At 37.6% G+C, this 27,189-nt stretch overlaps 8 protein-coding genes and 2 pseudogenes across 11 annotated transcripts; 3 read left to right on the top strand and 7 right to left on the bottom strand.

The window, feature by feature from the left end:
- Positions 1 to 98: 98 nt before the first annotated feature.
- LOC130503512 (ankyrin repeat-containing protein BDA1-like) lies at positions 99 to 1,042 on the bottom strand (the record flags this gene model as incomplete). Its single annotated transcript, XM_056998130.1, has 2 exons — positions 424 to 1,042; positions 99 to 263 (listed from the first exon to the last, which is right to left on the bottom strand). Coding segments are annotated over exons 1-2 (762 nt in total), but the record flags the coding sequence as incomplete, so codon positions are not given.
- Positions 1,043 to 2,198: 1,156 nt separating this feature from the next.
- On the bottom strand, positions 2,199 to 3,094 carry LOC108855216 (AT-hook motif nuclear-localized protein 28). The gene has a single exon (XM_018628983.2). The coding sequence runs from the start codon at positions 2,987 to 2,989 to the stop codon at positions 2,366 to 2,368; it is 624 nt and encodes a 207-aa protein (XP_018484485.1). The 5' UTR covers positions 2,990 to 3,094; the 3' UTR covers positions 2,199 to 2,365.
- A 291-nt stretch (positions 3,095 to 3,385) lies between these two features.
- On the top strand, positions 3,386 to 4,696 carry LOC108855227 (uncharacterized). The gene is made up of 3 exons (XM_018628994.2): positions 3,386 to 3,543; positions 4,066 to 4,108; positions 4,230 to 4,696. The coding sequence occupies exons 2-3, from the start codon at positions 4,085 to 4,087 to the stop codon at positions 4,557 to 4,559; spliced, it is 354 nt and encodes a 117-aa protein (XP_018484496.1). The 5' UTR covers positions 3,386 to 3,543; positions 4,066 to 4,084; the 3' UTR covers positions 4,560 to 4,696.
- Positions 4,697 to 5,977: 1,281 nt separating this feature from the next.
- Positions 5,978 to 7,832, bottom strand: LOC130503508 (PHD finger protein ALFIN-LIKE 7-like). The gene is made up of 5 exons (XM_056998125.1): positions 7,518 to 7,832; positions 7,343 to 7,375; positions 6,784 to 7,012; positions 6,523 to 6,652; positions 5,978 to 6,446 (listed from the first exon to the last, which is right to left on the bottom strand). Exons 1-5 carry the CDS (start codon positions 7,594 to 7,596, stop codon positions 6,147 to 6,149), a joined length of 771 nt encoding a protein of 256 aa, XP_056854105.1. The 5' UTR covers positions 7,597 to 7,832; the 3' UTR covers positions 5,978 to 6,146.
- Positions 7,833 to 9,006: 1,174 nt separating this feature from the next.
- Positions 9,007 to 11,143, bottom strand: LOC108843630 (phytosulfokine receptor 1-like; annotated as a pseudogene).
- A 361-nt stretch (positions 11,144 to 11,504) lies between these two features.
- Positions 11,505 to 13,506, bottom strand: LOC130503510 (inositol oxygenase 1). Of its 2 annotated transcripts, none has more exons than XM_056998128.1 (8): positions 13,248 to 13,506; positions 12,968 to 13,070; positions 12,583 to 12,869; positions 12,391 to 12,503; positions 12,196 to 12,318; positions 12,044 to 12,113; positions 11,768 to 11,928; positions 11,505 to 11,654 (listed from the first exon to the last, which is right to left on the bottom strand). In XM_056998128.1, the coding sequence occupies exons 1-8, from the start codon at positions 13,282 to 13,284 to the stop codon at positions 11,628 to 11,630; spliced, it is 921 nt and encodes a 306-aa protein (XP_056854108.1). In that variant the 5' UTR covers positions 13,285 to 13,506; the 3' UTR covers positions 11,505 to 11,627. The 2 variants fall into 2 exon arrangements, with proteins under 2 accessions (XP_056854108.1, XP_056854107.1); XM_056998127.1 differs by having other exon boundaries at positions 12,968 to 13,076; positions 13,248 to 13,505.
- A 1,056-nt stretch (positions 13,507 to 14,562) lies between these two features.
- LOC130503511 (protein TOM THREE HOMOLOG 1) lies at positions 14,563 to 17,196 on the bottom strand. 3 transcript variants are annotated; one of them, XR_008940847.1, is made up of 12 exons: positions 16,881 to 17,196; positions 16,709 to 16,799; positions 16,580 to 16,632; positions 16,411 to 16,503; positions 16,254 to 16,325; positions 16,057 to 16,129; positions 15,911 to 15,956; positions 15,716 to 15,779; positions 15,574 to 15,627; positions 15,418 to 15,495; positions 15,149 to 15,291; positions 14,563 to 14,760 (listed from the first exon to the last, which is right to left on the bottom strand). XR_008940847.1 is itself a non-coding variant. In XM_056998129.1 (11 exons), exons 1-11 carry the CDS (start codon positions 17,064 to 17,066, stop codon positions 15,199 to 15,201), a joined length of 903 nt encoding a protein of 300 aa, XP_056854109.1. In that variant the 5' UTR covers positions 17,067 to 17,195; the 3' UTR covers positions 14,946 to 15,198. The 3 variants fall into 3 exon arrangements, 1 of the variants encoding a protein (XP_056854109.1); XR_008940846.1 differs by lacking the exon at positions 14,563 to 14,760 and adding an exon at positions 14,946 to 15,071; XM_056998129.1 differs by lacking the exon at positions 14,563 to 14,760 and having other exon boundaries at positions 14,946 to 15,291; positions 16,881 to 17,195.
- A 653-nt stretch (positions 17,197 to 17,849) lies between these two features.
- Positions 17,850 to 19,472, bottom strand: LOC130503507 (peroxidase 4-like). The gene is made up of 4 exons (XM_056998124.1): positions 19,195 to 19,472; positions 18,905 to 19,096; positions 18,515 to 18,683; positions 17,850 to 18,426 (listed from the first exon to the last, which is right to left on the bottom strand). The coding sequence occupies exons 1-4, from the start codon at positions 19,390 to 19,392 to the stop codon at positions 18,035 to 18,037; spliced, it is 951 nt and encodes a 316-aa protein (XP_056854104.1). The 5' UTR covers positions 19,393 to 19,472; the 3' UTR covers positions 17,850 to 18,034.
- Positions 19,473 to 23,512: 4,040 nt separating this feature from the next.
- LOC108857746 (mitochondrial carrier protein CoAc1-like) lies at positions 23,513 to 25,470 on the top strand (annotated as a pseudogene).
- Positions 24,815 to 26,907, top strand: LOC130503509 (plant UBX domain-containing protein 7-like). The gene is made up of 5 exons (XM_056998126.1): positions 24,815 to 24,922; positions 25,006 to 25,075; positions 26,191 to 26,321; positions 26,616 to 26,740; positions 26,832 to 26,907. The coding sequence occupies exons 1-5, from the start codon at positions 24,815 to 24,817 to the stop codon at positions 26,905 to 26,907; spliced, it is 510 nt and encodes a 169-aa protein (XP_056854106.1).
- The last annotated feature ends 282 nt before the right edge of the window (positions 26,908 to 27,189 follow it).

Below are 27,189 nucleotides of genomic sequence, written 5' to 3'. Positions count from 1 at the left end.
AACAGAAATTCCAGAAAGTGAATGGGATTTAAAGTCTCAAACCTTGCCTTCGTTCTTGGCACGGAAAGCCGCCTCTTTACACCCGGTTTTTACAAAACTTGTTCCAAATCCAGGTCCTCCCCTCCTGGTCCCTGGCTTCTTAAGCCTGCTCCACCTTCCTCCTCTCTCTGTTCTTGGTTTCTTAAGATATCAAGGAAAGTTAAACCATCACCATTTACTTCGTTCCGCTTGACCAACCGACATTCCAATAACAGCTTAACCGCCTGAACAAATGGATATCCATCATATTATATAGAAATCTCACATAGTTCAATCATTCAACTATAACTTAACTTTTAAATGGAAGCCTATCCCCTGCACGTGGTAGAACTTGCTTTTGTTTGTAGTTTAAAATAACTAACCGAAGAAGAAGAGAAAACATGCCTGGCGATCATTCTTAGATGCTGCAAGGTGCAAAGGCATGTTGTAGTCAATATCCACTTTATTCAAAACACGACTCTGAATGGAGTCAGCGTCTCTTTGGGTCATTCTCTGGATCCATCCGGTGAGGACTTGGAGAACTTCGAATCTATTATGTATCACAGCAAGATGCAGAGCATTCTGGCGATCTACGCTCTCATCTTCGATACATTCAGGGGATTTACGAAGGCACCTTGCTACAAGATCTGCGTCTCCTTTTATCGCTAGTAAATGAAACGGTGTGATGCCGTTTCTCCCTTTAACGCGGGCAAGATGGCCATCAAGCCAGATCATCCTGCAGACAAACTCATCTTGATCCATGTTGACAGCAAGATGCAACGGACTGTACCCGCCTGCGTTGAGCTTTCTAGCAAAAGAGGGCTTAAGATTCATAATCTCCTTGGCAAATGGTAAGTTCCCAGAAGCTGCAGCTACGTGGAGGGGAGTGGTCACAAATGGTACTGCCTCTATGTTCTCAAGTATGTATGGATTCTCATCAATAAGAGCATATAGCTCATCGATGCTTCCAGATTCAGCTGCTTGTTCAAGTCTTGGATCCATTGGAAAGAAAAAGTTAAAAAGGTTTTATAATAATAGAACTCTGCAAGATTGATGAAGTTATGTGAGTGGACTTTTATAGACAGAGAAGAACCGAACGTTCTTGTTTCGTTTATTTTTTTATTATGGCCTCGTTACCTGCTGCAATTCAGTTTTATATACATTTTTGAAACAAAAGAATAATGTGGACCTTGAGGGTTTTAGGCGGGAGCTTCGGAGCAAGAACCAGTGAGCATGTGACTCTCCACATGGAGTGAGTTGACTTGAAAGGAAAGGGTGAGTTTTCTTCTTTCTTTTTTTTTTTGGTGAGTTTTCACATGTAAGAGAAATAATAAAGAAAGACCTTTGACCAACACCAATTCTGAGGATATTTATTCCCACGTGATGTTCATAAAAGCTCTGCATCCACTAGCATTTTCTTAATTAATCCCTTTGTTTACCCATACATAATCATCCATAAGCAAATAGATCTACTTATGGGTTTCTTATTCATTCGAAATATTTTATAGTCCTGAGCGGCTGCAGGCTGTCGAGACATCAGTGTAATTCTGACTCTATGCTAACCAGTCTTTTATTCTTGGTGTGTGTAATGAGTTTTCGACGGTCTCGGCAAGGTTCAGAGCATTCTGACTATTCTTGCTCACAACTTGAATACATTCAGGGTAACTTGTGACACATTCTACCACAAGATCGATGTGCACCCTCTTGACAGTAAGAGATGGAGTATCTCACATTCTTCTACCACACCATTCGTGTTTGTCTCCGCCTTCTTTCTGATTTTAGTTTGCTCTCTCACTTGTGGGAATTTTTCGTACGCAGCTGGACCAAGCATCAGAAGGTGATGCTTGAGCCCCGATTAAGTTGGTTTTAACGCTACCCTAGCATAATATATATGGCTTTATTTTGAGAATGCAAATGCTGTCACACCTTAACATACGATATGATAAATCTCTCATAACAAAGTGCAATGTTCCAAGTAGTGATGGATGAGACCTTTTGGGCCATTAGTTGAATCTGCGAGATGTGTCATCATCATGTAGTAATAAGACCACTAAACCGTTGCCCATTAGGATGTCTTATGTTGTAGAAATGAATATAAAATCATACCTACAGCCAACTACCAGACATCGATCTAATAAACAATGTAATAAGGTTATATGGCAATTAGAAAAACCAACCAATCATTAGGGACAAACTTTTAAATTATCTCTAGAAGACAAAGTAAATCATATAATATTCATAAGTCAAACTTCAAACCGAAAGACTGAGACTGAGAGAGAGCATCACGATTCTGATACACAAATCTAATTAGCAAACGATTGATTCTTAATGATGATATTATGAAACATTAAAGGGAAGGATTGTGTAGTATGGCGGCGGGTGCCCAGACAACATCAGAGCCATCATCAATGCGGCAAGACTCTCCACCTCCTCCTCCAGAGACCGGCGGCGACCGTCCTTTCCCTTCCTTCGCCTCCGCCTCACCCGAGGAGTTCTCTCCCTTCTCCTCCGCGACGGGTAGCCGGTGATACGAAGGGTTGTTCAAACTCGCGGCGACGACGTAGACGGGTCCGGCGGAGATAAGAGGACCGGAGACGAATCCGCCGACGATCTGTCCCTGAGGTCCGGCGAGCGAGACGGCGAAGGAGGTGGAGACGGGAGGAGGGAGGAAAGCGGCGGAGAGGGAGAGGAGGTCGAACTTGCCGTGGAAAGTGATGGTGGAGCCGGGAGCCGCGGGGCGAGGCTGGCGGAGCGTGACGTCGGCGACGGAGCCGGAGCCGCTGAGGAGACAGAGGCCGACGCCTCTCTCGCGGCAGAAGCGGTCGATGGAGGCGACGACGTCGTTTCCGGAGGGGACTTGGAGGATGTAAGGACTCATGGGAGGCTCCAAGGTGAGGTAGACCGGCGGTTTCGGTTTGTTTTTCGAACCTTGGGGTCTGCCACGTGGACGCTGACGGGGGACGGCTTCCATTGAGACAGGCGGCGGTGAAGGAGGAGTAGAGAGCGTGTTGGTCTTGAGGGAACTTGGAGGTCCAATGTCTCCTTTTTTTTACCTTATTGTTTCTTTTTTTATAGTTGTGTGGTAAAATGGAGAATAGTAAAAGTCGGTCATGTTCGTTTCCTCAGTCAACTGATCCATCTGGGTGAAGGTGAATATTGATGTTCGTTTAACACACTTTATCGGTACATTCAGATGGATCATCTGACTGAGTTTTAAAAACTCAGCTGAGTTTTTTCAAAAAAGTTGACTGAGTCTTCATGGTGTATCCAGATGCAGCTGATTCAGTCAAAAATAGCAAATGACGAAAATACCCCTAACTAAACTTGAAAATTACACACAATCACCTAACCCTACTTCTCTCTAGCGTGTATCTCTCTAACAGGTCTCTCTCCCCAACATGTCTCTCTCTCTCTAGCGTCTTTCTCTCGCTCTCTCTCTCTCGCTCTCTCTCTCAGACCACTCTGTTCGGCGGTTCTCGTTTCTCCTTCGACGGTTTCGGCGTTCAATTTCGAGAACTACGTCAGGTTCTCTTCTCTTCATTTCCATCATTTTGTATAAAGTTCATAGATTTTGGTTTAGTCTCATTTACGTGGTGGGTTCTCTCTTTTACATGGTTTTGTCTCTCAAATAGAAATTGTTTAAAGTTTGTGTTTGAATCTCAGATCTGTCTGTTATCTCATCACTGCATTTTTGTTGTTGTGGGTTTAGTATTTGAAGAGTAGGGATTAAAAACTTGGAACCTTAGAGAGGTCAGGGGTGTGTGTGCTTGTTCTTTACCGTTGGTCTCTCGTTTAAGATTTGTTAAAACTGGAATCATCTTTCTTCAGATTCTGTCTTTGTGCTTTGTAAGATATGAAAGCTGCAGATTTTTTTTTACTCTTTTCCGAGAATGTGTTTGCTTTCTCTGCTTCATGTCTGAAAGTCTGGTCTTGCGTTTTCATTGCAAAGAATGTGTTTACTTAGACTTGTCTTGTTTTTGTGCTATCTGTATATGAGTTTGGTTTGAGTGGTTTGTCTTTAGTAGTGATCTTGAAATATGTTTACAGTTTATTTGGAAGAGAAACAATGGCATCCATTCATGGTACCGATGTGAGTACTTTACCCTCTAAACCTCTTATTTGATCTCGGTTTAATCAAATGCTTTTTTGTGTTCATATCATGCATTTACTTGTGTTGGACAAAGCTGAGAATTTTTGATTTCTTGTTTCAGCAAACTGATGTTGCATCTGAACCAAAGCTTGTACAAGCAGGACAAGCAGTCGCAGATGTGATAAGGGAGAGTGTTGAGACACGCGACAAGATTCTGTCCCACAAGAATCATCTAATAGAGAACCATCCTGAGATTAGTTGTAGTCAGCTTAGAGCAATGAAAGTTCTGAACTCCTTGTCTGCTATAAGAATGTGGTCTTCTTTGTACAAAGTCTCGATTAAACACCTCAAGGAAGATCCTGCAAATCGTCAAACTTTCTTGTCTTATGGAGATGATGAGAACAAAGTTCTTTATTTGGAGTATGCAACAGGTGAAAGCAGAGATGCATGAAGAGATGTTTATGTTCATGTTTTAGTTTAGTATAATCTTATGAATCATGTTTAAGACTCGTTATGTTTATGACTTTTGTAATGCTTATATGCTTTTCAAGTTAAAAGAACGTTGGAAATTTAATTAAGTTAAAAGTTTTTCGATTCCAACAGGTGAGAATCAAATAACTTTTGTAATGCTTAAAATGACTTTCAATTTCCAACAGGTGAGAATCAAATAAGTTCTTCGATTCCAAAGTTTTTCAAGTTAAAATGACTTTTGTAATGCTTATATGACTTTCGATTCCAACAAGTGAGAATCACGTTGGAAATTTAATTAAGTTAAAAGTTTTTCTTCAAATCATTGTTGGATTTTAGTTTAAATGTTTTATAAAATGTTACTTATTTTGTGACTTCATTGTCTTGTTTTCATGAAAATAAATTCATGAAAGTTAAAACAAAAATTGATCAAAAAAATAAAGTTAAAATAATAATTTTAAAATTATATTCTTGTAAATATAATTTAAATTAGATTATAGGATTAATAAAATTAATATAAAAATAATAAACATGAATTAAGAATAAGCTATAGTTAAAATAAAAGACATGTCCATTTTAGTCATTTTGCCATCAAATACATCTGGATGCAAATGCACGTTCAAAATAAAAGAACAAACGAACACAGCTGCATCCGAATGCTTCATCTAGATGCACCCGTCAAATGTACAAACGAACAACACCCGGATGTAGCATCTGAATAAGACATCCAGATGGATCATCTGGATGCACCTTCCAGATGTACAAACGAACATGGCCGAATAAGAAGAAGATGCAGAGGTTATTGGTAATAGTGTACAAAGACTAGTCGTTGTCTCTTTAATGGGAAGTGGTATTTGTGTAATTATATAGTGTGACCAGAAAGTATTGCTTTTTTTCTCTACATTTGTTCTTAATACGTTAAAAAATATTGTTTTTTTCTCTTATCTATAAGGTCTATAATACATGTGTTCTTAATGCGTAAATTTTTTATTTTTAATGTGTTGTTAATGCGTTCAATATGTTACATTCTTGATAACGTTGATGCCGTGCCATTTGTCAACACTCTGCTCCACGCACCTGCTCTTTCCTGCGTTGCTGTTTATCTCTGCACAGCCTTCGACTTGTTCCTGCTCTCTCCTCTTGATGGAAACCTTCATAGCCCTGAGGCACTGAGTCATCTGAAGGCTACTATACAACACAGTAACTAGCGAACACGAGACGCCTTTGAGAATGTAAACTTATAACGAGTTTAATCAAGGCATAAAGAGACAACGTTGTCGAGTCATACCAAGAAGAGAGAAAAAAAACTAATTGACATTGACTGATTATAGACTCTTTTTTTTTTTGGTTCAAAGACTATAGACTTTTTTTTTTTGTCAAACAGACTATAGACTCTTTAAAGACAAGAATTTTCTAAGAATCACAAGACGAAATTAGTCACAGCATTTTGAAATCAACAAGAAAAAGAAAAAAAAGGAGACATTACTAAACTGTAAAAGCTGTTTTTTCAATCACATTCAGACTACACAATCAAATGCAACTGTTATATCATCATCATCTCCTTCTTTTATCAAGCTCTATGTTTCTTGTTGGTGTTGCAGCAACTGGGGCATTTGTAATGTTTGATGTGCTCCGCCCTTGCAGGTGTGATCTTCACGCATTTCCCATGGAACCATTTCTCACAAGTATCACACCATATCCAGAACTCATCTCCTCCATCATCGTTCTCTCCACACACACCACAAAACTCTCCTTGTCCATCCTCGTCTTCCCCCTCATCATCATCTCCGCTCTCACTTTCTTCTCTTGGTGGTGGTGGTGGTGGTGGGGATCTCTTTGAAGCCTTAGTCTGAGATTCAGATTGGCGAGCCTGCATGAGGGCGAGAAACCCGTTAACATAGATAGATAGATAGACTTAGAATTAAACAGGAGGCTTCTTTATATACCTTGACACCACTAGACTTGCTTTTGCTACTGCCGTTGTGGTTAGCAGATTGATCCTTGGATGGCTTTGCATTGCCAGTTACAACCTCGTAAATGGTTGGGAGATCATTTATCATCTTGAACAGCCTCATCCTGAAACAAATTTTTTAAAAACTCAAAAGGTAAGACCAACTTACAAACTGTTTGATGCTAGAACACAGCAGCTAACATGATGTAAGCGTTACCAAACAACATAGAACACTAAGCAGAGAAGGAAGAAAAACCTCTCGTTTTTATCAAATGAGAAACGTGCGCCGAAGTAAAAGGCAACAGCGATGAGCCAAGAGTCAGAGTGAACTGCAACCAAAGAAACCCAGTTTTGTTCTGACATACCGTCCCTTGAGAAGTTGATTCCTAAAGCTGGTTCAGGAAGCTCAGGAGGGACCTCGTCGACAGGAAGGTTAACCTCCCATGATCCGTTTGGTAGTCCGTAGAGACACAAGTTTTCCTCGGCTGCACACATTAAAAAAAAAAAACAGAATTACCCTACGGAAAGGAAAAGAAAAAACAAATAGAGAAAACCTGAAGAAACTCACAAAAAAAAAAACCATGAAACCAAAACTACACCGAAGAGGAAGATAATGAAAGATCTACACCAGTAGAACGCTGACAACAACAACAACTGTACCAGTGAACAAACACACATGAAGCAAAAAAAAACATACATTTTACCAACACAGACTAATCCCTAATTCAAGTACAGGAGGCGAGTGAAGACATATAACCTCAACTAACTCTGAAAGATAAACACTTTGTGAAAGATGAGTGACGAATATAACTCACCAGGGTTACACTTGTCGTAAAACCTGCGTACATCTGCACCCACAGAAAAGAAAGCATGAATCGAAGAAAGGCGTCAACTTTATGATCAATGCTTGAGAAAGAAACAAGCTTTTTGGATTCGAAGAAAAGGAAACACAGATTCGAAAGAGAGAGAGAGATGGAAGTATTAACCAACCAGTAGTGAGAGCCTTGATGAGACCAGCTCTTCGAGCCCTGAAGTCCTTAAACACATCTTCCGCAGCGCGTCCCTCCATATCCTCCCGCGGTGACCTCGAATCGAGTTCCGGTGGTGAGAATGTATTGGAGATGCACGAGAAAGAAACCAAAAAAGATCGGCTTTTTTTGTTTTCCCTCTCTTTCAGGGAACTCTGTATTTTGGATTCGGTAAGAGAAGGAGAGAGAGAGAGATTATATACTGAGAGAGAGAGAGAGGAGAGAGAAACCCTAGAAACGAAAAAGGAAAGACTGTTCGGGGGCGCTATGTTGGATCACAGATTACAGCGGCCACTATATCTTTCTTTTCTTTTTCTTTTCTCTTTTTTTTTGACTCGACATGTTACTATTTGTTTTTTTAGTCTTATCTGACTTGTTCTAAATTCCAATATTTTAATTACAAGTCATTTGCTATTTTTCCTTTATTTTGAGTCAACATTTGAATATTATGTAGTATTTTAATATAAGTTAAGTAATATAATTAAATTTTAGAACACAAAAATTAATGGATATATAAGAGCTTTCCAACATGAAATCAGAGTCAAGAGTAAGAACAATTTCATGGTCTTTTACTTGGTAAATGAGTAATTATCATATTTATATTTTCTTAGATGAGAAGTTAAGGTTTTGATGACCTCTGTTTTAATAATATAAGTTCGTAATATAATTAAATTTCAAACAAAAAAAAGGTAATGGATATATAAACGTTGACTAAGAGGTTTCTAATCTAAAATCAGAGTCAGAGTAAGAACCATCTCATGGTAATTTGCTTGGTAGGTGAGAGTAATTATCATAATTTTATTTTCTTAGAGGGGAGTTCTCTGATATTTAAAGTCTTTAACTCTAGTATTATGTTAGCATAGTTAGAAGAATTGTTATAATGAGTGACAAAGACTTCTAATTTTCAACCTGAATGTACCATTGGAAATGACTATAGCTCTAAATTCCAATATTTTATTAAATCATTTGCCATTTGACGAAGAGGTCTCCAACCTGAAATCAGAGTGAGAGTAGGGGTGAGTAATTATCATAATTTTATTTTCTTACAGAATGTGTTTTCTGTTTCATGTTGAAGATGATATATGGTAGGCCTAATATATGGTGCATCCCTACTTCTTAGCAACTACGAGTGTGTTCTCACTCACCGTACTCACGTACCGCAAAGTCGGCTAGATATCAACGACCGAAAAAATTGGAGAATGAGACTAAAAGCTTTTATGTTACTGCTTACGGTTTGAGTTTTCCTCTAGGCGATTAAGACTTGATAGACCTCTGGTTTTAGCTCATATGTTGTTTATAACTGAGTTTACCTCTGACATGGTAGAATGGGTAAAAAACTGAGTATGCAAGTGTTTAGGAAATACTTTTTCAAGATAGTTCACAACTTGGAGGATTTTCCAAAACAGCTGAACATGGTTTTGATCATTGCTGAGACACTTGGTCTAATGAAAATCAGTAGCTAACTTGATATGTCCAAGAACCTACAATATCATTTACAGACACGTAAACAGTTCACAACCGGATAATTGTGTGCATGAAAATCAAAAACAGAACAGTTGGTGAAGAAAACAAACGACAACAAATGATAAACCAAACCCAAGAGCAACTCCATATGTAAAATCTATGGCAATGTCATCAATATCACTGTAGTAGTCACTCTCACTGGTACTTGGTCGTCTCTCGTCTAGTGGCGCACCTGCTTGACATTGAGTCCAGTTGTAACAGAAAAAGTGGTTTCCCTCGTAGCTAGAATCTGGAAACGTTTGAAACTGACCACCAGAAGGGATTCTCCCTGAGAGACTATTGTTAGCGACGCTGAACTTGGAGAGGAACGTCAGATTCTGCAGAGACTCCGGGATCGAACCGGAAATGCGGTTATTGGACAAATCAAGAACCTCCAAGCTTGTCATTTCCGAAAGCGAGCTAGGGATTGGTCCTGATAATCCGTTGCCATTCAGATTAGCAACATGGAGTTTCTTCAGTTTTCCAAAATCCTCCCAAATGGGTCCAGAAAGATTGTTTTGGCTGAGTTGTAGCGTTGGTGGTAACCTGAAAAAGTGCTTGTATTGCAGACACTTTGCATCTTCGTTTCTTTTCTGAAAGATTGGGAAGTCTAGAGATGGCTCGTCGGCCGAAACATCTCGGCTTGAGAGGCTACGCAGAGTTGTCAATCTTTTGGGGATCTCTCCCGTGAGCGAGTTTCTTGACAAATCCAAGTAGAAAAGATTGTCGAAACCACCGATCCAATCCGGTATAGCTCCAGTTAAACGATTCCACGAGATATCCAACAACTCTAGGTCGGTGCTCTTGCTCAACCATCTTGGCATTGAGCCGGTAAGCCTACAGTTTGCTACAACAAGCACCTTCAGCTTCTTGAAATGAAGACCCGGGTCATCAGGCAACATCTCTCCACGGAAATTCAAAGTGAGGATCAGAGTTGTCAGGTTCTTGCAGTGCTGAAGGATTCGAAGCGTCGATGAAATGTTAACGAGGCTGCAGTTGGAAAGCAATAAATGAGACAAGCTATGAAACTCCTTGAAGCTCTCCGGGACGTGCCCGTCGAAGTGGTTACGCGCTAGGTTAACGTAACGAAGGTGACTGCAAGACGGTAGATATTCAGGGAAAGAGGCACTGAAGTTATTGGACCCGAGATCAAGCGAGGCCAAGTTAGTCATCGCAGCACAGTTCAGATACAAAGGACCAGTCAGTGAGTTGTTCCCTAGGTTAAGCGAGATCAAGCTCTGTGAATTTGCCAGCGACTTAGGGATCCCTCCACTGAATCTATTAGACTTTGCCGTTACATACTCTAGCTCGGGTAGTGTGCTGAACACGTCAGGTATTTCGCCGGAGAATCTATTCGATGAGATGTCGAGATGAACGAGGCTGGAGAGGTTACCGAGTGCAGGAGTGAGTGAACCAGAGAGACCGTTGTCTTGAATCTCCAAAACGTTCAACTTTTGAAGCTGAAAGATATCTTCAGGTATGTTACCAGTGAGATCGTTCCCGCTAAGGAAGAGATGTTCGAGCAGAGCGCATTTCTCGAAACCGGATGGAATATCTCCGGTGAAACCGTTGGACTCGAGTCTGATCAGCTTAAGGTCAGTAGAGTTTTGGCAAATATGCACAGGGAGCGAGCCGTTCAACTTGTTTGAGGAAAAAGTTAAATATATCAGTAAAGGAAGATTCAAGCTCTTAGGGACTTGGCCAGTCAGTTCGTTAGAGCTCAAATCTAGGGTTTTTAGGTTTGTCAGATTGAAAATAGAGGGAGGGATGGAGCCGAAGATTGAATTTTGGGAGAGGTTAAGAGCTCTAAGCTGATGCAGCCGTCCAAGGGATTCAGACAACTTACCGGACAATCTTTTGCTCGCAAGCTTCAGCTTGGTGATTCTCAGAGTAGAAAAAGAACATGTGATCCCTTCCCATTCACAGCAACCTCCAGTATAATTGAAGTCCCAACCATCTGGCTTGGGGCCGAGCTCGTTGTCGAAGTCACGCAAGGCCTCCAGGTCACGTGGATGAAGAGTACAAGCAGAGCTCTGTGACAACAAGTACGACCATCACCCACCAGTAATGGTGAAGAAGACCCATGTCGCAATACTATAGGAAGAGTGAAATATGCGAATATATGATCTCAAAAATTCGAAAGTTTTTATTGAATCCTACAAATCAGGGAGGAGCAGGTTCACCACACATATTAACATCGTTGACTCCCTAAAGTTCTTTTTTCCGTTGTTGACTGATAAAGCGACATTTCGAAATCGAATTTACTTTTCAAAGTAATAACTAATGACCCGACTTCTTCTTTTTTTTTCCCCTAGTCAAATTGATTTTTATTTTGCATTATGAACTGGAATTGATGACTCCACCAAACGAACCAAGAGAAAGGCGTTCTCGATACGGCTTTGGTTTTGTTCAACCGGAATGGTACCATTTGGAAATGAAATTAAAGTACAAATGAAACCAACACTATGTTTTATTCATCAAGGCATATCTGCCTTATATGTTTACACATATCTGAAGTCACATTCATCACATCCAGTTTATTAGAAAGCCCACCTCTTGCTTGTGATTTTCACCATTTTAACTTTGCCGGAAAGTACTGCAACCAATAAACAACCGCCCGGTTAGGTCTCCAAAACAATAAATTAAAGTTTGTTTCAAAATTGTAAATATGAAAATTAGAATTTACATTTTGTATATAGATATACAAACCTTGTTGATAAGGGAGAGATAGTATGGTTTCACTTCCTCCACGTTTATACGGACTTTGCTTTTGCTGTAGAGATCATACTTGTTGAATACTTTCAGCCACTTCATGTTCTCTCTGTCTTCATCGTTCATCAAATGCTTGTATGCTTCTGATTTGTGAAGCGCTATCAACACACACACACACACACACACACACACAAAACATGGATAAGAACCAGTAGCTGTATAATCTTACACTTCTTAAATTTTTTAAAAAATCAGACTGTATGTCATATATACCGTAGAACGAGTGGTATCTGATAATGAAAAGGCCAGCCGATGGTAATGTAGTTTTGTTCGCCTTGGCAACCTGTGAAACAGAGCGACTGCATCAAACAAAGATTCTTATAATAAACGTAAACAAGTGTTGAGACTGTAGTTTGTTTGCTTACAAGGTACATGTAATCATCATGTCCCCAAGACATGAACACGTTGTCAAGCCCACAGCCTTCTTTATATATCCCGTGCTCGGTGTTGTAACTCGGGTTGTTGAAGTCTGGATTCTCCTTGAAGTACTGCATCAAGAAAACATGGAATCAGTTTTCAAAAGTTTTCAAAGTGTATTAAGGGGATCTCTCTTATAATACCTTGTGGTGAACAATGGACTCATCAAAAGCACATCCCACTGGATAAGTATCACCAACAACAGCCCATTGAGGCAGCTCACCAAATGAAGGGTGGAGAAGAACTTTTCCAAGATCTGATTCACATAGACACACACCAAAAACAAAATCATTACAAAACGTTGGTTTAATATACTATCAATATATAGAAGTTACCATGGATAAGACCGGTCAGATGGAGCCAGTCTTCATCAGGGTAATCTTTTCTGATAGCTTCAGCAGTCTGAAGCAAATGTTCGATCTGAGGCTCGTCCAAATCAGGATCACTCTCGTCGACAAACTCATTGAGAAGCTCACAGCATTCCCAAATGCTCATCTCGGTTCGGTTTAGCTTCCCGTATTCCTCTCTCATCCTCCTAACAAAGTCAACTGTTTGGCCAATATGATTGGTTTTGTAGAACTCCTCCACGCTTCTTCTCCTCTCACTTTGAGCATCATAATCTCTTTTTTTTTTTAATATGACAACAAGAAGTTTCAATATTGCAATATATTGACCTATGTAATAATAAAAATTATGAAAATATTCCAAGAGAGAAACTACCTGAAGGTGTGACCAAAAGAGTTGGTGTGAGGAGCCACAAAACCTCCATCTAACACCAACTCTGTTTCTTCCTCTGTTACATTCTTCTCTACGATATCATCCCCTGCATCTTCATAAAGGCAAAACTCAATCATCAAAATGGATCCAAGATCCCAAAGCATAATCCAAACAAACCCACACACAAAAAAAAGAGAAGCTCTTAAATTTTATCTGAAATATCCACCGGAAGATCTTATGAGCAGACAAGAATAGGAAAAGGAGAAACAAAAGAGTCACTAACCATTGTGATCAGAGTGGTGATCGATGAGAATCGTCATGGAGATCGAGAAACCAAAGGATGAGGAGGAGAGAGAGACGAAGCTAGGGTTTGTTGGTGATGACGGCGAAAGAAAGAATGACACTAAGGTTTATATAGGAGAGAAGTGTGTCCTGAAGTGTGAATAAAGGAGGAAGCGAGCCCTTCGCCATGTTTTCAGAATCAGGACTCGTAAAGAGTCCTTCGATGGCAATAAGTTCAAAAGAACTCCCTCTTTATTAGGTTAGTGTTCATGCAGACAAAACGGACCAAAAAGAAACAGCTGTACTAAAAGTAGAGATGAGTTAAGACAATGACTTGGTGCGTGATTAAGTGTGTTTTTAATGATTTCTTTGTACATTTGTTAGATCTTAGTGATTAATTAACAAAACGTTTTATCTTACTCTTTTGCTTTTAAACTACTTTGAAATTTGCTTTTTCTCGGTTTTTAAAAGTTGACAAACTACTTTTGATTTGATAAACCTAGGTTTTGTAAAAAGGTAGTAATAAACCTAACTGGTCCAAAAAGGATCTACAGTATATGTTATCAAACCAAATCATAATAAAACACAGCAGTAATTAAATTGGTCCTGTGATTCTGTAATCTTAATAATTAAGTAGATGTTAAAATTAAAACATAAAAGATTCATGTTTTTTGGACAAAACATAAAAGATTCTTTTTATAAAATGAAAGGGCCTAAAATGTAACGGATGAGTACTCATATTTATTTCATTTTGTTTAAAACCTTGTATATTACACGTGAGCCGCAAAAAGATTGCTGAGCAACCACGTCACTTTAACGTAAGATTCACAAGAAAAAGCAGAAGAAGCCAACTTCGGTCGGCTCCACATGACGGTGGTGCTTCTCTCTCGTCTTAAATAGATAGTTTTATCCTTGTGCTATATCACACCGTCATTTTCTTGAGAAAAGCGATGGAGGCTTCTTATGAGTCCTTGGATCGGTAAGTTTTGTTTTTTTATTGATCCGAGGACGTGTGAGAGTTTAAAGAGGAAGACGTCTCGATTGCATGTGTGCTTACTAATCTTAGCAGCACGTAACAAAATAATACCCTACAATTCTCACGGTTTCTACTGGTTGCGTCTTCCTTTGCCTCTGAGCTTTGTTGTAAGCTTTAATTAGAACTATCGAATTTTGATCAATTGACGAAATAATAAAATTTGGAAAGATGATTCTTAATTCTTCCTGTAATCTCAAATTTATCAACTTAAACCGTTATATACCACTAATTTCGTAAGTTCTACATGCTTCAAAATTGCCATAAAATAGGTAAAAATAAGTTGCGATGCAAACAAATAAACTTCAAACTAATTAACATCCAGGCAAGGGAGAACAATTTGTTATGTGTACGTGAAGATTTCACCTAAGCTTCAATTGGGTGAAACAGAGAGGAAAAGAATGGTAGCAAGATAACCAACAACCAGTCAAAAGCGATCAATTGCATCTGTTCTTTTCTTAAAAGCAAACACTCGACGAACCTGGCAACCATGATCCATAAATACCAATGATCATTAAATTTTAAACACAAACCATTCCTTCTTCGCATAACACAAAGTTAGAAATCTCAATTCCTTTGTCTCATAACACAAAGTTAGAAATCTCAATTAAACCACTGAAAGGTATGAACTAACTACTTTGAATTAGTTAAGAAGAAGAGAGACTATACTACTAGTTAACCATATTCATTTAGTCTAAGAAGAAATCACAACTGATCATTCTTCAATCCTTTTACATGTACAAATTATATATCTATGAAGAGCAATAAGAACTCCCCCCAACGATCTAACTCCTGCTTAAAAAACAAGAGATTTAACTTTCCACAATTTTCAGCTGTTTGACATGCTCCTCTTTATATTATTGTATTACCTCAGGTGTTTCGATTGTTTGCATCCATCTCCATGGGACACAATCTCAGTTCACTGAATCTGATGGTACTGTGTGATACCACGTTTTGGTGGAAGCTTCCTTAGGATAAAGAGGACCAGAGTAGAAGGCAATATCTCCACCAACTGTAATTTAAACCAGATAACACAACTTCTGTTAGAGATTCTCAAAAGAAGTTTTATACTTCCATTTTAAGATCCATGATCCACTATATATATATGGCAGTCCAAGAGGTTGATCAGAGAGCTTACCAGGTAATATATGAAGTTTAGGATTGGGTGATCCAAGACATCAAGATCTGCTGCATCGTCGAACGCATTAAAGCACATCTACACCATTAATAAAATAAAAGCTCTGCTTAGCTGTAGGCTTCAAAATTTGATCACTAGAATCACTAATATGCTTACCATGATACACCTGATGAGGAAACAGGTAAAGCATATGGATGTCACGTAACCGACCTGTCATACAGATAACAGCAAATACAATAGGTAAAAGTTCCAAGAAACGGAAATAGGAAACATTTTAGTTTGAAAATTCAAGTTTAACCTCTTGCAGCTTCTTGCGCCTCCCTTTGGATTCTACTGGAAACCGTTGCAGCATTAGGAAAAGCCTGCAAGGAGATAGTTTTTGTAATCAACAATGAAATCAAGCTCAGATGCGCCACTGCCTCCACAGCAGTGGCAGCAGGTTAACAAGAATATAAACTTAGCTACCATATGCAAGTGAGAAACGACTTATTACCTTCCTCCATATAATAAAAATCCAAGGGCTGCGAACAATGACACACCTGCAATATACATTCACAAGAGGTGAGATGTAGAGTACAAAAAAAAACGAATACAACCAATCTGTGTGCGCAAAGGATGAATACCACTTCAAGCTATTACCTGCAAAGAACATCTTGGAAATGATTACCATAACGTGAACAGGCTTCCACCACAATACCAACCAAAGAGCAATCTGAAATCACACACGAAAGAATAAAGCTGGGGAAGCCACATCAATCATACACAATGTATCCTCAGGCCTGATGGCTCCACTAAGTTGAAGGTTAAAAAATTTCACAGGATTACAAAGGCCTCACCTGAACTACATATACAAGAGCATTAATAGTGAAGAAACTTGGCCTCAGTCCATCAGTTGATACAGCACGTGCCTGTTGGGTTAGGACAGAGTAAACATCAAAACTAACAACGAACCATAGTAAACACTAATTAAACCAAAAATCAGTCTCTACCAACCTGGTAGTATATCTCAGCCCAAAAGAGGACGAGAAGAGCATACGTAGTGAAGAAAACAAGACTTGGAATGTCAAGCAAGATATGCTGTAGAATCTACAACAAGCAAAATTAGACCCATCAATCAGAGGTGGTTTAATCAACAATAAGTGAATGAAGAAGAGACCAAAACCTCTGGCTGCATGTTCTGCGCATCACGCCTGAAGACAAACACTAGAGCTCGAACTACAAAGACAAAAAATCAACACAAGACGACAAAAAATAATCATGTATTTGCAGCTAGCTAGCTACACACACAGACCTCCGTTCACGAGGAAATTGAGAAAGTGAAAGACTTTCTGCGTCGTCCATCCGTACTCTGGAACTCTCAATTGTATTCTCACCAATTGAATCTATAATAAAGAAGGGAGCTTTGATCAATTAATTTGAACCACAAAATCAAACCGAAAAGCTCAAAGAGGTGGTACAGGTACCACGGCAATGACGGAAACGATTGCGTATAGAACAGCGAGGATGTGGAAGATACGGTCCTGCCAGACCGGAGATTCGTTCACGTCCCACCACCAATTCGTTGCCTCCTTCAGATTAAGCGAAGAAGAAGACGACGACGACGGAGAGGACAGAGAGTGCATCAGATACAAGCCGCCGCCGGTTCTCATCGCTTAGGAATCAATGTAGTTTGGATTCGTTGATGGGTTTAGCTTCGATGAACGAAAAGAGAATCGATCGAATCGCTTTATCCTCTCTCTTTCTCCTTCCTTCCTTGTTTAGTTCTTTTTTTGCTTTTGCTTTTTCCTGTTTTTATAGTGTTCCAGAAAATTAGATTTGAGAACGACCCGTGACGGGGAAATACCGAGGATGACGTGGAAGCAATAGAGGGCATATTTATGAAGTCACTGGAAATAGCCGGTGATTCTTTCCAAGGGGAAGAGTTGTGGTGACCGACACGCGACGTTGTAACTATTGATCCGCGTGTCGCATTCGTGGAAAAGCCAGTGTTAGCTGGAAATAAACTTTAAATTTTTATAACACCTCTCGTGAATTCTCAAAAGATATCTCACAATTAACAAAAAAAAAAAAAGAAGGAATTTTGAGTCTTATTTGAAATATTTTTTTTTTGTTACCAAAATATTTTTTTTTTGAAAATATTTAAAATCTCATGAAAACCTAAATAATGTTTACCTCTCATTTATTGATTAGTTTATTTTCTAAACTAAATTTTAATTATGTAGTAAGAATATTTATCTTATTTTTGTTTGAATACTACGTACATGAATATATTGATGTTCTTAATAATGTAAACCATAGTTATAATTCAATCAAAATTATAAGGAATTTGATTTCAATTCCATTTTTTCAGGTTTATTATCAAATTAAAGAAACTTCAGTTTTAAAAGAAAAATAATGAAATTTGGTTGGTTTAGTTTTATAAAATCAAAACCATGTAAAATATGAACAACATGAATTACTATTATTTTAATAATATTCAAACGACAAACAAATCAATGCAGAAATAAGTTACATACAATTACAACAATGAAGCAAACTGAATGAGTAAATTTAAAAATAACAACATGAATTACAAGTCTCGAGACTTTCTTGGAGAAGGGTGGTAATCAATCTCTTTTTAATTAACAGCAGTGCAGATCCTTCGAATTTGTCCAGCTGAGCCGGTGAGCGTCTGAATATCTCCCATTTTGATCATTGCATCTCCAAAATCAGACGCAAATCTAGAAGGGTTTCTGCTATATTCCGACACAATACTGTCCGCGGAAGCCCCGGTTCCGAACAAAACTTGATCAGACGCCAAGAGTCCTTTCTTCTGCATCAAGTTTCTGTAATAGTTATTGTCGAACGAGTTTGGTGTCACTAGATCTAGAGGTGCTAGATTCGTATCCCCACCGTTGACCGGACAGCGACGCTTACGGGTGCTGGAGAATCCGGCGTCGATGTCACTCGAGTTGTCGTACAGCCTTTCCTTGAACGTTACGCATTGAGCCTGCCCTAATGTATGAGCTCCTGTACATAGGGTTCATCACGTGTGTCAAAAGCAAGCTATTAAGGAGAAAAATCGATAACAAATAAGTTTTTTTTTATTGGGACTGACCTGAGAGAGCGACAAGGTCTCTAGTGTTGAGACCTTTTCGAAGGAAGAGATCAGAGAGTTCGTCGAGACTTGCCTTGAAACTGGGGAGATCGCCACTGTCAGCGATAGCTCTGAACGCAGCGGTGGAATCTCTCCGGCCAACCTTCACTGCATATCTTGGACCTCCGACCTATTGATGATTCCAAAGTTTACATTATTTAAGATTTAGTTAAATTTAGGAGAAATCGAAGTAAACTGTTGTAGTCCAATATATTGTTTATGCGTTGCCTTTTATATTTAACTGTTATAAATAGTAGCAGTGCATGTGTTTTCCTCAAATTTAACAACGCACGACACTTAATGAACATATATGTGTTTGTGATCGAGTGACAGATATTCTTAAGGACTTACGTATTCAGAAGCGTCTCTAGCGGCAACGGCAATGATATCAGCGCAAGAAACGACACCAGGACACACTCTCTCAACAGCAGATTTGGCTTGATCGATAACTTCAAACCCTCTCGCTGATTGAAAGTTTGGCACTGCATCTCTCTCACTCTCCATGGTAGGAGTTGCCACGAGCATGACTGATGCATCACAACCCTAGAAAAAAGACACAAATTTTAGACCGGTCTATGAACATGAACACACACATGACACATATATATACATGTTAGATCATATGTTAATAATATACATACATTAACGAAGCAGTCGTGGAAATGGAGACGGATGAGAGAAGCAGCCATTCTACGTTCACGGCTGATGGCAGTTCGGATTGAGGATCGGATGGTTGATAGAGCGTTAGGGCAACTTTGGTCGTAGAAAGTAGGAGAGAGTTGTGCTTGACAGAAACAAAACAAGCTTAATAACAACACAAGAATCTTGAAGATCGCCATAGTATTGTTACAACAAGAAGCTTTCTCACTTTCCGAAGTAATAAACAAATTTTGCAAAGAGCTAACTGGTAAGTGATTTGATGAATTGAAGATGTGGAAATGAGAGGAGCTTGCTCTCAATATATATACAAGGCAAATAATCAAGTGCGGTCCCTTTTAGCTGCGGGAGCGCGTGGAAGTACCCTTCTGACTTTTTCAAATACGTTACATATAGTTTTTATTATTTTGCTTGATATTGAAACAAACAAACAAAATAATAATTTATCTTAAGATTAAACTATTTGAAATTATAATTATTTTTATGTTGAATACTAAACTGTAATAATTTACTTTGATAATGAATTATATTTTATTTTAAATTCAACACTTCTTTAAACTCAGATTAAATTTTTACGATCATTAAGATATATATTTGTTTTTAAGAGAAGAGTCATATACACTCGGAGTATTCGATTGCATCCTCTACATTTTCTACTCTTCAATCACTTTAACATGTTAATCAAAAGAAAACTTAATAATGTATCCGAATTAGGTTTAGATTATGGAGAATGGCCTGAGTTGACCACGCCATATAGTTTAATATCTATCCTATTAAAACAGAAACATTTTGTTGGACCTAACATTTATTTTGTAAGTTTTTAAATTAAATACACCTTTATACTTTATAGTTAAACATACATTAAGTCACTAATGTTCCTTTCTTTATACTACTATCTATGTTTCCAAACAATATACTTATTTCTTTATACTACTATCAATGTTTCCAAACAATATATTTTTTATACTACTATAAATGCTTCCAAATAATACAATAATAATCTTAGTTATTTTATATCTATCATTTTCTCTTTAAAATTTTGTAGAAACGTCATAATTTCATAAATTGCAAAATAGTGAACTTTAAAATTTCGATTATAAGATTACAAATTATGAAACTATTACAATTTAAATCCAATTAGATTACATATGGTCATCCATCAGTTCAATCGGTTAGTCTCGGATTTTAGTGATTTTTTAATATGAATATTTTAAAAACATAAATTGAATTGTCAGATCTCCGGATTAACCGGTATAATCACAATCGGGTTGAATTTAAAAATACTGATTTAAATGCAAAAGTATTTTAAATACACACTCTTTAAAAATAACCAAAATATTTGTTAAATTATTAGTGAAATTTTTCATTGTAAATATCTCGCGCTTTAAAAGCGCGGGTCAAAATCTAGTACATAGTTAAATGGTACGCGAAATTTTGAAAACTGATTTTTTGACTTTGGAAATGCAGCGAGAGCATCTTTGATAGGGCTAGTGTCATCAGGAATTGTCCATACCATAACCGCAACAAGTGGTGATGAGGTTGCTTCTTAACTTGTTCTTCTTTGCCTTCCTCTTTTTGGGATTCTTTTCCCTCCTCTTTTGGGAAGACAGTCTGGAGCTTACTAGACGAACAAAATTGAGTTGACCTTTTCATAAAAACAATTAAAAATGAAAGCTCGAGACAAACACATTCATATGTACTACATATGCATGCATCTATAGTTCTATATATTTGTGGTGGCTGACAAATTTTTAAAAAATCGGGGTATTTCAGACAGGCTAATTTTCAAAAGGAAGTGTATCCCACACATATAGATTATTTATCTGAACATTCAAATAAGCCGTAAACATAGATCCGTATTTGTGACCACATGATGGAATGTAATGATGGAGTGTATTGATGGTTTCAAATCCATATTGTTTAGTAACCCAAATCCCGTCTCCCATTAGACCACCATCACGTAATTAAAGTTCTATACATTTGTGGTGGCTGACACGTATTGGTGTGAAACTAATGGTCCTAGGTTTCCACTGACATAATATCTAGTTTTTATCTCTTTTACGGTTTTTTTTTACATTCAGACGTTTTGAGATGCTTCTGATAAAATTTTAAGAAATAATCAAAAGAAAAACCCAAACAATGTATAACACAGAATTTAGAGTCTACATGTAAAATTTTAACGTATCCTCAAAGTTTTAACTCTTGATGTATATAAAAAGAAAATTATTAATCGAAACCCCTTAAAATTTAAAAGACACTTCCATTTGGATTCAAATATTGTGATGTTTTTTGTGTTTGATCTCTATCTACCATTGTCCTTACACATATTAGCAATCCAAACAAAACTACTGCTCAATGAATAAAATTTGACCGTAAGCATAAACATGGGTATAGTGATCACTGATCAGAAAATGATGTATTTTATAATGATGGCGTAGAATTGTAAATGAAATTGTACCGGAAAAAGTAAACACATTTTGATAACATATATAACCAAAACAATTCTTTTAAACATTTATACTACGTATACTAGAGATTAGAAATATTCCACCAGTCAGATTCAGAACGTTTTGTTATCGAACATATCATTCGTCTGTGCTGAGGTTTGTTTTGTAAGTATGGCTAGGAACTTAATTTTGTTTCTCTAATTAAAAACTTCTGATCATTGTTTTATATAGTGTTCTTCAAATTTTGACTTTGAATTTTCTTGTAGTCAATTATTCCTTTCAAACTAATCGTACTAAATAATTGCTGGCAAGAGGTCTTCAGATCCTAACTCCAAATCTACATTATTATAAGATTAAACTAATCGCTTACTAATTAATATGATGTTCTTTCTTCCTCGTTTTCTTACTTTCTTTTAGTTTATAATACAAGTTAACAAGTTGACAATTGACCAAATCCAAAGTAATAATTAATCCAATTTTGGATTGTGTAGATGAACTCGACAACAAACTTCTCAAATATCATTCTTGATAGATATTCCCTAACAAGAAAATATAATGAGTTTTTATTATCAGAAAAGAAAAAGAAGAAAATTCATTCTCATGTTTTACGTACGGAATAGAGAGAGACCGAGTGTGATGCGATTTCATTAACGGTGAAGATGCACAAAAGAAGCCAGTTATAACTAATATAACATACTAAGTATATTTTAATATTTTTTAGTTATGTCATTATTTATTTTCTAAAAAAATATAAAACACTAAATATGAAAACTTGTCACTTGAATTAGAGGACCGATTCTTAAAACTCTAGATAAAGGACTGATCACATATTTCTCCGAACATTTGTCTTCATATGGGTGCACCGCAAAGGGTATTCGTCGCTCATTAGTGTTAATGGCGAGTTGATCTAGGGACTGATCAGTGATCACATATTCCATTTTCCGACATATGACAAATGACAACAAATGTAAGGCTGTAGCAAATGACTGATCCAGATAAAGGACTAATCACATATAACAACGATCTGAGGTCCAAACTGGCGGTGAAAGTCGGGAGGAGAGATTCCGCTGAATTTAAGGCTGTAGCAAATAGTGGTGACCTTGATCAACTTTTCTTTTCCGAACACTTGTGACCTTGATCAACGTTTCTGGTCTCTTCACGCTTTAACACAAGATATATATCTCGTCGCTCTCTCGAGTATGTCAAACAAATTGTTTTAGTATGTATAACGTTCTGTTAAGATTAGTATATATCAGTGTTTTTACACTCGGACCAAACCGACAATTGGAATGGATTAAACCACAATCCGGATCAAAATCCAATTAAATTTGAACTAGTTAAAAACTTTTATCTAATCGTAAAAAATTTGGGAATCGGTAAACCATTGAACCGACCAAACTCTGATTTGTATATAAACCAAAATTTTATTGATAAAATAATTAAATTTTCTTCTTTTAAAGTAAAAATAGGATTTATGAAAGATTAAAAAAATATTGTTTTTTGTTTTTTTTACATCTTTACAATTCACAAATCAGAAGATTCGCAAAGTTTTATTTAGTCGAGATTCACAAATCTTTGTTTTGGATAAGTAAGTTTGCGTAACATGCATGCAAATGCAATTCGTTTGGATAATTTTTTTTAATTATTTGTTGTATTTGTCTTGTTATACCAAATTTGATACTTTTTGGATATTCGAATCAAGTAAAAAACAGGGCCTTATTGGTAATGGGCCAGGCCAACAAATGTATCAGTATGGTCTAATGAAAGAGTGTCACGTTGTATACAAACGTCGTTTTCGGTGCGCATGGAATATACTTACTTCACCTCGTAAAAAAGAGTTAAAAAAGAGGGAAAATGCACTGCGCGACCCAGTACGTAAACAGAGCAGAGCACTAGCAGAGACGAACTTTGAATCAAAATGACCTTTCTTCTTCATCATTTCTCCTCCTCTCAGAAATTTTATAGCCAGCCTTCATTAAAGTCCCCCTGAATCTTCTCCTAGATAACTACTTGATTGGTTCGTTTGGATCTGAATCGATATTGACAGGATTTTTCGTAGGTTCTGTGGAATTGTATCTCGATCTGTCAAATTTTGAAGATTAGTTTGATTCTTATGCGGTTGGACTATCTGCATGATTTGATCTTCTGGTTTGGTTGATCGTCGCAGTTAATGAATATTTGCTGTAACCTGCAACAGAGGCCGTGTTCTTTTATTGAAGAATCTCTCATCTTATTCAATGGCTCTGATTATATATATATATATGCATTGAGTTTTCACCATCTAATGATTGTGTATACCTCTGGTTTCAACACCAGACTAGAACTAACGACTATAGGTCCCTTGGTTTGTCCCACTCACTAAAGAAGGTCTTACTCTCGGATTCTACAAGTAGGTACCTTTGTGGGTTTTATAAGTCTTTGTGTTTGGGCTAGCTCACTGCACTAAATCTCTTGTTCTTTACATAACTCTTGCAGAGGAGGATTATTCCTTATGCCGCCCTTCATTTACATGACTTATGAAGTGTATCGTGGCCGGATTTTGGAAAACAACCTTCCTTTAGGTTATGGTCCTTTGTTGATCTTAGTGGCTGGTTCAGCTGGAGGTGGAACAACAGTTTTGTGCACATATCCCCTCGATTTTAGCTCGTACTAAAAACTAGCTTACCAGGTACCTGGAATTTGAATATCTTGCTTCTATTGTTTGGTTAACTGGGAATGACTTGACGAATATTTTTTAGTTTCTCTGCTGATAAAGGTTTCTGACACAGGACACAGTTTCCGAGGTGATGCTGTACAATGGCTTATAAAGAAGGGGGACCACGTGGGCTTTATCGAGGCATAGGTAGACTGTCACAAAATTTTGCAGGGCCAACGCTGATCGGCATCCTTCCATACGACGGGCCTTAAGTTCTACATATATGAAGAACTAAAAAGACATGTTCCATCAAAACTCTGTTCGAATGCATCTACCTTGTGAGCTTTAGCTGGTTTATTTGGCCAGACTTTGACTTACACATTAGATGTTGTCAGGAGGCAAATGCAGATAAAAATAATCAAACTAGAAACGAGATTCAAACTTTGCAATCATTTCAAAATCTATTTGGTTTCTCGTGTGACAACAGGTGGAGAATCTGCAGCCTATATATGACCGAGTGATATGGCAGCAACAAACGTTACAAGAACACATTTGATGGGCTTAACACGATTGTTCGAACTCAGGGTTGGATACAGTTGTTTTGCTGGTCTAAACATCAACTACATTAAGGTAAATCCGATACAAAGTTTTCAACTTTCAAGTGTTTTAAGAGAATGACTCCAAGAAAACTCAATCTGTTTCCATTTTGTTAGATTGTTTTATCCGTTGCAATTGGATTCACGGTGTATGAGTCAATGAAATCATGGTTGCGAATCCCACGACGTGAGAGATCAAAACCAGCATAAGGGCTTCGTTCATTATTGATGATACACACTCTCAGAACAGGACACAAAAGATAACACAGTTTCTTTTATTTACTTTCCAGCCAAATTGGCCCCTTGTTTTTTCCTTTGTAGTGATAATATTCTTTTTTTTTTTTTTTTTGATAACCGTGGTGTGATCCCAAAGGCTTTCTAGGCCCAAGGACTAATCACCACGAGGCCCGCAAGATCCGCGTTTTCTTACCACTTAAGGCGCTCCGGGTGGCCAAGTGGAATCGAACCCAGGGCGGAAACTCCAGCCGGAGCCCCTTTACCACTAGGCCAAGACCACTTGGTTAAATATTCTTTGTAGTGATAATATTCTTTGGATAAATGAAGCAAAAAATTAACACGTTATCGAATACACATATATACACAAAAAGGTTTGATTTATATGTTGTGCAGTAAAAAGATTTCACTTTTTTTCTTTGCTTATGCTCTTTCTATTTCAAAATAATGCATATTTAGAATTTTTACACATATTAAATAAATATTTAGTTTTAACTATAATTATATAAATTTTGTGATTATCTATTTTCATAATTTTAAACCAATAAAATTTAATAAAATATATTTTTCTCGAAATTCATTTTAATCATTATAAAGTGCATTAAAATATAATTGAGGTATTAAGTATACTACAAGCTAATGATATGATTAAAGACTAATAACGTGGGGAATGAACTTGATAGTTACATTTAATGATGGGCCAATTTCACATGCGTATGACGTTTGGGAAAATGTCACAAGCAACCCCCACACTCACCTTCAAAAATAACTTGACTTGTAGGGCTAAAATCGTCTTTTAACCGGCGACAAATCCTCCGATACAGTAGAGAGAGATATATATGCGTGTAAATATTTGTGGCAGTGAGATGTAAAAGTATCTCTTCCCTTCACCACCACCTCCTCCTCCTCTCGCTGGGGTTCGACTCTACAGATTCATCTTCATTAGAAAGTTCGATTCTTTTAGTATTGATTCACGGATTTTTTCTTATTTTTCTTCAGATCATTCGAAAAAAGTTGGCCTTTTTTTTGGTGTTTTCTCTCACATATTTAGATTTTTTAATTCTTCAGGTTTGGTTTGTTTGTCGGATTTGAGCAGTAATGGAGGGAATGCTCTCTCCAGTGATCAGCAGAGATTAGTCTCTTCTTTCCTTGAGATCGCTGTCGGTCAGACATCTGAAACTGCTCGCCAGTTCTTAGAGGTTCGTTATTAGATTTGTCTGTTTCTTCCCTCTAGTCAAACTGATGATGTGATTGGTCTCAGTTACAGCTTATATCCTTTGATTTGAGTTTCTGACTTCAGCTTTAGATTTAAAAAATATCGAAAGGTTGACACTTTTGGGATGTCGAACTTGAAACCCTAGATTAGACTGCAAGAGTTTAGTTTGTTCCTTTCGGCTGATCTGGCTTTTCGTGTAATAGAGGATCTCTATGATGGAGGAGAACTAGATTGAGTTAAACTACTGACATTAGTATTGATTTTTTATATGGGAAAGGCAACAAGCTGGAAACTTGAGGAAGCTGTTCAGCTTTTCTATGTCGGAGGAGAAGGTGGTATTCTTCCTTCTGGTACAAACACTCAGCCAACGGTGGACGATCCAATGGCTGCACAGTCTTGGGGGTATGTATGAATCAATGTTGTTATTCATTTATTGTAAAGTATTGCTTTTTTTTTTGTTATTTGTTGAACCTGATGTTATGTTTTCTTATAGGGCGGCTGATACAGGAAATGAAAGGATGCAGAACGATGTAGTAGATGATGAGTGCGTGCTCCTTTACCTGTTGTGAGGAGACTCTTTATGGTGACTCTATGTATTACGGGTTAGTCTCTTTTTCTTACACTAGCTAGTTGTCATTACTTACTGACTAAACAATGCAGGTTCCTCAATTCTTGAGCTGTCGGTTTTTTTCTTGATGGTCTAGTTGATTTTTTTGTGGCTGGTTTCCATTTACTTGCAGTTTTTCGGATTCACTTTTCTTATCTAGAATTTAGTTTGATACTGTAAACTCAAATCAGATCTGAATATCCCCACAATGGCTCTAGTTAGGCTTCTAGGGGTCTGGTCAAAA

Source organism: Raphanus sativus, unplaced genomic scaffold (assembly GCF_000801105.2).
Source record: "Raphanus sativus cultivar WK10039 unplaced genomic scaffold, ASM80110v3 Scaffold0988, whole genome shotgun sequence".
Taxonomy (NCBI): Eukaryota; Viridiplantae; Streptophyta; class Magnoliopsida; order Brassicales; family Brassicaceae; genus Raphanus; species Raphanus sativus.
Note: the sequence above shows the minus strand (reverse complement) of the source record. Positions and strands in the feature narration are given on the sequence as shown.

Excerpts from the sequence above, each read along its gene's own strand:
- LOC130503510 (XM_056998127.1), bottom strand. The coding sequence starts at position 13,284 with ATGACGATTCTCATCGATCACCACTCTGATCACAATG. Across the intron at positions 12,870-12,967 it reads TCTTTTGGTCACACCTTCAG|AGATTATGATGCTCAAAGTG; the intron begins GTAGTTTCTCTC and ends AAAAAAAAAAAG. Across the intron at positions 12,504-12,582 it reads TCTGACCGGTCTTATCCATG|ATCTTGGAAAAGTTCTTCTC; the intron begins GTAACTTCTATA and ends TATGTGAATCAG.
- LOC108855227 (XM_018628994.2), top strand. The coding sequence starts at position 4,085 with ATGGCATCCATTCATGGTACCGAT. Across the intron at positions 4,109-4,229 it reads CATCCATTCATGGTACCGAT|CAAACTGATGTTGCATCTGA; the intron begins GTGAGTACTTTA and ends TTCTTGTTTCAG.
- LOC130503509 (XM_056998126.1), top strand. The coding sequence starts at position 24,815 with ATGGCAGCAACAAACGTTACAAGAACACATTTGATGGGCTTAACACGA. Across the intron at positions 25,076-26,190 it reads ATGGTTGCGAATCCCACGAC|GTTTGGTTTGTTTGTCGGAT; the intron begins GTGAGAGATCAA and ends TTAATTCTTCAG. Across the intron at positions 26,741-26,831 it reads ATGGCTGCACAGTCTTGGGG|GGCGGCTGATACAGGAAATG; the intron begins GTATGTATGAAT and ends GTTTTCTTATAG.
- LOC130503511 (XM_056998129.1), bottom strand. The coding sequence starts at position 17,066 with ATGAGAACCGGCGGCGGCTTGTATCTGATGCACTCTCTGTCCTCTCCG. Across the intron at positions 16,504-16,579 it reads CGCAGAACATGCAGCCAGAG|ATTCTACAGCATATCTTGCT; the intron begins GTTTTGGTCTCT and ends TGCTTGTTGTAG. Across the intron at positions 16,326-16,410 it reads GGGCTGAGATATACTACCAG|GCACGTGCTGTATCAACTGA; the intron begins GTTGGTAGAGAC and ends CTAACCCAACAG.
- LOC130503507 (XM_056998124.1), bottom strand. The coding sequence starts at position 19,392 with ATGGCGATCTTCAAGATTCTTGTGTTGTTATTAAGCTTGTTTTGTTTC. Across the intron at positions 19,097-19,194 it reads TCCACGACTGCTTCGTTAAT|GGTTGTGATGCATCAGTCAT; the intron begins GTATGTATATTA and ends TCTTTTTTCTAG. Across the intron at positions 18,427-18,514 it reads AGACCTTGTCGCTCTCTCAG|GAGCTCATACATTAGGGCAG; the intron begins GTCAGTCCCAAT and ends CCCTATGTACAG.
- LOC130503508 (XM_056998125.1), bottom strand. The coding sequence starts at position 7,596 with ATGGAGGGACGCGCTGCGGAAGATGTGTTTAAGGACTTCAGGGCTCGA. Across the intron at positions 6,653-6,783 it reads TCATTTGATAAAAACGAGAG|GATGAGGCTGTTCAAGATGA; the intron begins GTTTTTCTTCCT and ends AATTTGTTTCAG. Across the intron at positions 6,447-6,522 it reads GCAAGTCTAGTGGTGTCAAG|GCTCGCCAATCTGAATCTCA; the intron begins GTATATAAAGAA and ends GCCCTCATGCAG.
- LOC108855216 (XM_018628983.2), bottom strand. The coding sequence starts at position 2,989 with ATGGAAGCCGTCCCCCGTCAGCGTCCACGTGGCAGACCCCAAGGTTCG.